This window comes from Lolium rigidum, chromosome 6 (genome assembly GCF_022539505.1).
Source record: "Lolium rigidum isolate FL_2022 chromosome 6, APGP_CSIRO_Lrig_0.1, whole genome shotgun sequence".
Taxonomy (NCBI): domain Eukaryota; kingdom Viridiplantae; phylum Streptophyta; class Magnoliopsida; order Poales; family Poaceae; genus Lolium; species Lolium rigidum.
In genome coordinates this window covers 79,308,881-79,316,397 of record NC_061513.1, presented here as the reverse complement: position 1 = coordinate 79,316,397, position 7,517 = coordinate 79,308,881, and the positions used below count along the sequence as shown (strand labels likewise).

Sequence of the window (7,517 nt, the reverse complement as noted above, 5' to 3'; positions counted from 1 at the left end):
ACAGCTTGACGGTTCCCGAAGGTCTCAAGTTCCCCACGGCAAAAGAGCTAAACGGAAAGCCATACCGCAAATTCCACAACTCGCTTTCCCATGCCACCAACGACCGCCGGGTGTGGCGTCGGCACATCCAAGCGGCGATAGAGAAGGGGCGGCTAATTTTCAACCGATACGCCATGAAGGTCGACACCCAACCCTTCCCCGCCGTTAACATGGTAGAAATCACCTACCCCGAAGGTTGCCAGCCCGGGTCCCTCGTTCAGCATCAACATGGTAGGACCCGGAAACCACTCGGCAAAGATGGAGATGAGGGCAGCTGCTCTCATAGCAAGGATACGGAGGAGGCCGCTCCACGCGATCGGCTCCGTCATGATGGCAAGCGCTATGTCACAGAGGGAGAGGTGAAGAATATAAGATATCAGCGACCCCTCTCCGATCACCTCCTCAACAAATATGTTAGTCAGTATGACCAACGCCGACGGTCCAATTACGATGATAGAGAAGATCGTTTGGCTAGAGAAGCCAGAAGACATCGTCGGCAGAATCGCGATGAGGAGGAGCACGAGCGCTGTGCCACGGAAGCATCAAGGGAGCAAGATGACAACGCCAGACACTGGGACTGCCCTTTCTTCAGACACTGCTGGGATTCAGGAATGAGCCGATTGCCCACAATCGGCAATTGCCCGAATGCAACAAGAAGAAGAAGGAGGCAGCCAATGTGTCCGTGTTCGAGCGCCTAGGGCCTCTCCCGCCACAAAGCAAACGCGCCGAGTCACCTCGTTGGGCAGATCTTGAGGATTCGGAAGACGAGGGAGAAGTGGAAGAAGATAGGTACCACCGGCCAAGGTGGTGCCCCGACGGACTCAGCCGTTCCCAAAAGCGCAGGGTTCAGCGATTGCGCGGCCTAGAGGAAGCCGAGAGGTTGTACCCGCATACGCTAAGGAAGGCACGGCCTGATCCGGCTGCAAAGGTTCAGCGAACCCTCGGATGAAGAGGGTCGTCCACGGAAAATGGAGTGGCGCCCTAAACAGAGGAAAGCCGATGATGAGACATCGGCCGGCACAAACATGGTACTCGTCTTGCCGACGGAGCGTAGCGCTCCACGACTCTACGGAGCACTCAAGGTGGACGACAAGCAAGCGCATCAAGTCGGAGGTTGGGTTGGTTTTATCCAGCCCGACCAAGTAGCAAGATCAAACCAATGAGCAAACCAGGAGAGGCTGATCCTTGTGATCGGCCCCAAAAAACTTATGAAGGGAACTTACAAAACCTTCAACGAGCAAGCAACGTGGAGGCCGATTCCAGCAATCGGCCAAGATTATCCTCACCCACCATTCTGCCTGGGTTCAACATGTTATCCAACAGAGCCGATACCATCAATTCTCTTGACAGAATCGGCTCGGGGGGCACCCAGGTAGATAAAGTACGAGGGTATGCAACGGAGGCATTTCATCTTCTGTTGATGGGTATTGGAATATGGGGGCCGATGCACAGGTCGGCCGTAAAAACAAAAAGTGAAAATTCGAAAATTTTCGAACATAGCCGATGCAGCAGGCATCGACTTAAGGATATAACAGCCGATGCATGGCCATCGACTCAAGGGAGATTTCTTCAAGAACAATGTCAGGAGCAGCATGGGCGTGCGGATCAGGTCAAGGATGGATTGCATCAGGTCCATCAAAGGAAAGGAGCCTATCTGGCCGGCGAGAACCGAAGAAACTCGGGGGCAGCTCACCTTGAGGGCTCTCTCGCTTTGGGAAGCCGACTTATGTTTAATCGGCTAGCTCGGCATAAGGAGCTCCCTCGGACATGATCGAGCCTAGGTCCATACAGCTCTGTTTTTGCCTCGGCTAAGACTCGGGGGCAACAAGCCCGGAAGATGCCCCGTTTTTAAGAGCCGATTAGGGTCACCTCGGCCGCGGCTGCATCATGGTCGTCTCGGGGAGGAACCGGGAAGGAAAAGCCGTCGTCTAGTACAGGGCTTGGACTGTGCTCGTTGCTGCAAGAAAAGGAAAGAAGTCCGACGCGTTGCTATCGGTCTTAGCATGACAAACGGGAGGAATGAAATTGGAGCGATTAAAAGATGAATGGAAAGAACAATTTCATTAATTCCAAGGAGCAGCTTTACAAGAAAGAGCCGATGGCTCTCAAAAGAGGGATCTCGGTGCCTAGTGCACTCGCTACTACTAGTCCTATACTACTAGTCGTCGCTGTCCTCGTCATCGCCGCCGTCGACGTCGTCGGCGCTGCTCCCGAGGAGCTCCTCGTCGCTGCTGCCCCAGCCCTTGGCCGGAGCCTCTTCCTCCTCGTCATCATCATCATCCTCGCTGTCCGCCCGGGAGCGGAAGCGCTTGGTCGGCGGATACCCGATGGAGGAGGAGGAGTCATCCTCCTCCTCTTCCTCTTCGTCATCATCTTCGTCCTCGCTGTCCGCCCACATGCGGGGGCGCTTCTTCGGCGGGAGCTGGGCGGAAGGGGAGGCCTTGGCCTTTGCTGCTTCTCCTTCTTTCTCCTCCTTGTCGGAGGAGAAGGGATTCACTGCGGGGTGGAGGCTGTCCTCGTTCTTCTTCTTCGGCGAAGATTGGGGGAAGAGTTTTGAGAAGGAAGAGGAAGAGGAAGACATTGCTACAGGAGGAGAGGGTTTTTTGGTGCCGATAGCTGGGATGGAATAGAGGATAGAGAGAGCTAACCAGTCGGCACGGTTAAATAATGAGAAATCTGGTGAAGGTTTAATGCCATTACAGCTTCCAAGGGATCGATGCTAAAGCTGTCAAATTTTTAGGGAAGCCGAGAAGACGAGGCATAATGATGACGGATGCTCGTAACGGCTCTGCTCTCGCCACGACATGACCCTTCGAAGGGAAAGCATAATGATTTTGGAAATGTTATTTCCAAAACCAGGGGGGCATGTGTTATCACCAGATTTTAGACAAATCCAGAGGTGGGCCGGGCTTGGAAGATTACATGTGGAAGATTTCTGAAGCGGCCTGGTGCGAAGGGTTTGGGCTGAATTGCCCGTGTATCTTTATTTAGTAGTTTATTGTTTTAGATAAGGGTTAGAGTTTGTATCGTGCACGATGGGATGTTCCCACGTTAGAAAGTCCCCTGGACTATAAATATGTACCTAGGGTTTATGGAATAAACAACAACTCACGTTCAACCCCAAAACAAACCAATCTCGGCGCATCGCCAACTCCTTCGTCTCGAGGGTTTCTATCGGGTAGCGACATGCTGCCTAGATCGCATCTTGCGATCTAGGCAGCACAAGCCCCACGTTGTTCATGCGTTGCTCGTACTGAAGCGTTTTTGATGGCGAGCAACGTAGTTATCATTAGATGTGTTAGGGTTAGCATTGTTCTTCGCTTAAGCATGCTTACGTAGTGCAACCCTTGCATATCTAGCCGCCCTCACGCCTGTCTCAGGTGTGGGGGCGGCACCCCGCTTGATCATTGTTTAGTAGATCTGATCCGTTACGATTGCTCCTTGTTCTACAAGGATTAGTTTAATATCTGCAATAGTTAGGCCTTACAAAGGGGGGGGATCCAGGTGGCACGTAGGGTGGCGTTCGCAAGTCCTAAACGGGATGTTCCTAGGATCAACTCTGGAGTAGGATGATCCGATTATGCGGTGAAAACCCTAAATCGTCGTAGATCTCATTAGCTTCATCTTGATCAAGCAGGACCACCAAGTATTCGTGCACCCCGTACGGATCATGGGTGGATCGGCTCTTTGAGCCGATTCACGGGATAACCTCGAGAGCCGATCGAGGCTCGTATTTAACGTTTACATGTATGCCCCGGCAGAAACTAAGCGAGGCATCCTCATCACCTTCCTGACCGGGTATAGGTCAGGTGGCACGCCCTTGCACTTCGCAACGCCGCGTGTGACCAGAAGAGCATTGCGGGCCGTCGCTCGGAGGGGTCTCAGCCAGCCGCAGCTCTAGGCTCTTCCCGGCTCTACGGTGTTGACAAGGCCGCTGCCCGCCGGTGGGTTTTGGCAGTCAACAGTATCACAACATTCTACCGCATTTGGAACAAAAAAGAGAGAAAAATGAGAGGTTTGGTGACATGTAGTTTAGTTTTACTAAACCAGATAGAAACCACAATTTCAACTATAAATATGGCGATCTAAAAAAACTATAAATTTGGTGACATGTAGTTTAGTTTTACATCCAATTCAACCTGACCGTAACAAATACATGACCCATAGCGCGATTTACTCCTGAAAAATGCTCACATCAAGTGGTGGTCACTTGTAACCAAACTACCATGTGTGATCTGAGTGAGTCAGTGTATTGGTACCTTGAGAGGACATGAAAATTCAGGAACCCGAGGGATGGCATAGAACTATAGAAGGTTCAGAGGCACGGCCGTGGACCAGTGAGCACCATAAGAATGGATAGCTCTCTTTCGGACACGCAGCCACCTAAACACTCCTTTCACTATCTTCCCAGTCTGTACCACTCAAAACCTCACCTCCCCCTGCATTTCCTCCTCTGCCCTGTCCTTCTTTCTAGACACCAATCCTTCTTCCTCACCGAACCGACCAACTTTCGGAGCAACTGAATTGCAGCATGCCCGTAGTGATGAAAGCTCTTGCTGCTACCTCACCTGTCTCGGCGCCACCACGGCTCCGTCGAAGCCTCACAGGTTTTGTTCGTTCGTTCTCACTGAAGCCGCATTTCCATTTCTGCCCGGCAGTGGTGTATAGTTCAGCACTTTCATATTTGTGTGAATTTAGTACGCAAATTCCACTGCACATTGTTCATGGTTTGGGATGATTCAGAATTGACCATGGTGCCTCTGTATGCCGTTCTGTCACACCATGTTTGTTAAGGATGCCATTTCGGTTGGAGTAATGGCACGATAAGTCGGATTATTTATGTAATTTTACTGCACATCATGTTTGTTAAAGATGAAAAAGGGCATGATAAGTCGGATTATTTATATAATTTTACTGCACATCACAGTCAGTCGGGTCGTTCTCTGCTGTTAGCCCAACTTGTGTTTTGCCTGGTTCAGACATCAAAAAGTTCAGGCAAACACTCCATATCTAAAAATCAGTCGGAACATTAATTATTTTGTTCTGAAGCACCAAGGTGATTCTTCAACATATTCAGTGAAGAGTATAGCGTGCCCAATGTATCAGAACTTTACAAGCCATTTTTGTGATATCCCATTGTCCATTTTTGCGTCTCAACTAAACATTGATGAGCCATGGTCTAGTCATGACCTTGAACCGTTCTGAATTTCACATTCAGTACCTGACACCACGCGTTTACAGGTTCATCTGGTGCCCCATGCCAAAGCCTGAACTCCTCCTTCAGCGGCATCTCCCTGCGGTGCCGCCCCCGGAATCTTGTCCACTCAAGACCATGCAGCTCCCGTTCACCGGTGGCGATGCTGGCGGTGAAGCCGGCGATCCAGTTCATCCAGGGCACGGACGAGCAGACGATCCCAGACGTGCGGCTGACCAAGTCCCGCGACGGCACGAACGGGACGGCTATCTTCGAGTTCGACCAACCGTCGGTGTTCGACTCCTCGGCTGAGCTCGGGGACATCACGGGGTTCTACATGATCGACGAGGAGGGCGTGCTGCAGACAGTGGACGTGAGCGCCAAGTTCGTCAACGGCAAGCCGGCGAAGGTGGAGGCCAAGTACGTGATGCGCACGGCCAGGGATTGGGACAGATTCATGAGGTTCATGGAGAGGTACTCGCAGGCCAACGGCCTCCAGTTCTTCAAGAATTAATTGTACCCTTATCTTCTCGTCAGTCGCTGTGTGTGTGTCTGTGTTGCCGTGTTCTGTTCACCGTAACTGCTGCGTCGCTAGTCGTGATGGAGGTGATAACTAATTTATCTAGAAGCTTGGTATTGAGTTTTCATGTGTTACTTCGATTTTTTCGTAAACACAAGCTGAAAGCACGTAATATAATACTTATATGTTATCAATGAAATAAACATAGATCATTGATCTAGGTTCGGATCTTTACAGACTATAGATGAATTTTGTGAAGTACTACCTCTGTCCAGATTTAATTGACTTGAATCAATACGTTAGTTGTTCATTAGCCCTCTCTCCCCCGGGTCGATTAAATAGGAACGGAGGGAGTAGCTTTTATGCAACATGTTACCTCACAACATGATAATCAATTCTATTGTATATTCTTTTCGGGTAAAAGAGGATTTTATTTATCAGGTAGGGCTACAAGACGCTTGAGTTCAAGCTCTTGTAACATGATATCAGGGCCAGATCCAAGCCATACAAAAGTACTACGGTGCTCTGTCCTTGCAAAATTTGCAAGACAGTAACTAACCCTAACCTATAAGCAATCCACTTTTACAATTTTGCATAGTCTAGACCGTCAGACAAGTCTCTTAATTTCTGACACTAAGTGCATGAGGGTGGACCGATCAGGGGCGAGATCCGAGATCAGTGACACCAGATGTACAATCCTTGTCCACGATGATGGGGAGCTGACTATGTTGCAGCTGAAAGCACGTAATATAATGCGTATATGTTATTAATGAAATAAATTTTAGATCATTGATCGAGGCTTGGATCTTTGCAGACTATAGATGAACATTTGGAAGTAGCTTTAATACAACATGTTACCTCACAACATGATAATCAAATTTAATGTATTTTGTTCATGCATGAAATACTAGACTGGAAAAGGTACATAAGCGCCAATGTTGACACACCCAAGAATTGGAGGAAATTTCCAACTCCGAAAGCATAGACTGTACCCAGCAACAGCCTTTTACTCATCTTTCAGTACTGCTATGAGAAACAATGGCATGTTTCCAAACTCCCCAGGCGATCAAATTAGATCTAAAGGACACAACATATCCCATGTAGATCGCCTATCATCTAGACTACTTGTACAATCAACATCAGAGAAAGCAAAATATACTCCTGAAGGATTAGGCCAAAGATGTAGACCATACGACAGTGTGAGCCACACGTAACGCACGATGTGTTTGATAGTTGAACAATGTGTGCCGCAAGATGCATGAAAATACTGACAAACTCGATTAACAACAAAGGAAATATCCAGACGAATAATCTTGTTAATAATTGACATAGGCGTGGAGGTAGTCTTGCACTTAAGCATACCACCACGGTGCAATAAGACCAGTGAATACTTTTTATGTGTCAAAGTCAAACCACGATCATGACGAGTAACCTTCAACCCAAGAAAGAAGTGAAGTTTATCCTGGCAAAATCAGCCCCCAAGGTCGAAACAAGAGCATCAACTGCCGAGGACGAGGAACTGACAAGAATAATGTCATCCACATACACAAATAGATATACATAGTGACATGTAGTTGCTGATGGAGGAATAATGAAGTATCCGCGGTACAGGGTACAAAACCATGCACCCGAAGAGCAGCTGCAAGACGCACATGCCAAGCATGAGGAGCTTGCTTGAGACTATATAATGCTTGGAAAATGTGACACGATTGATGCGGACGAGAAGGATCAATAAAACCTAGGGGTTGGCCCATATAGACCTCC

The 7,517-nt window shown here is 48.9% G+C and overlaps 1 protein-coding gene across 1 annotated transcript; it reads left to right on the top strand.

The window, feature by feature from the left end:
- Positions 1-4,455: 4,455 nt before the first annotated feature.
- On the top strand, positions 4,456-5,983 carry LOC124667218 (photosystem II reaction center PSB28 protein, chloroplastic-like). Its single transcript, XM_047204528.1, has 2 exons — positions 4,456-4,646; positions 5,281-5,983. Exons 1-2 carry the CDS (start codon positions 4,571-4,573, stop codon positions 5,745-5,747), a joined length of 543 nt encoding a protein of 180 aa, XP_047060484.1. The 5' UTR covers positions 4,456-4,570; the 3' UTR covers positions 5,748-5,983.
- Positions 5,984-7,517: the final 1,534 nt, after the last annotated feature.

Excerpts from the sequence above, each read along its gene's own strand:
- LOC124667218 (XM_047204528.1), top strand. The coding sequence starts at position 4,571 with ATGCCCGTAGTGATGAAAGCTCTTGCTGCTACCTCACCTGTCTCGGCG. Across the intron at positions 4,647-5,280 it reads GCTCCGTCGAAGCCTCACAG|GTTCATCTGGTGCCCCATGC; the intron begins GTTTTGTTCGTT and ends ACGCGTTTACAG.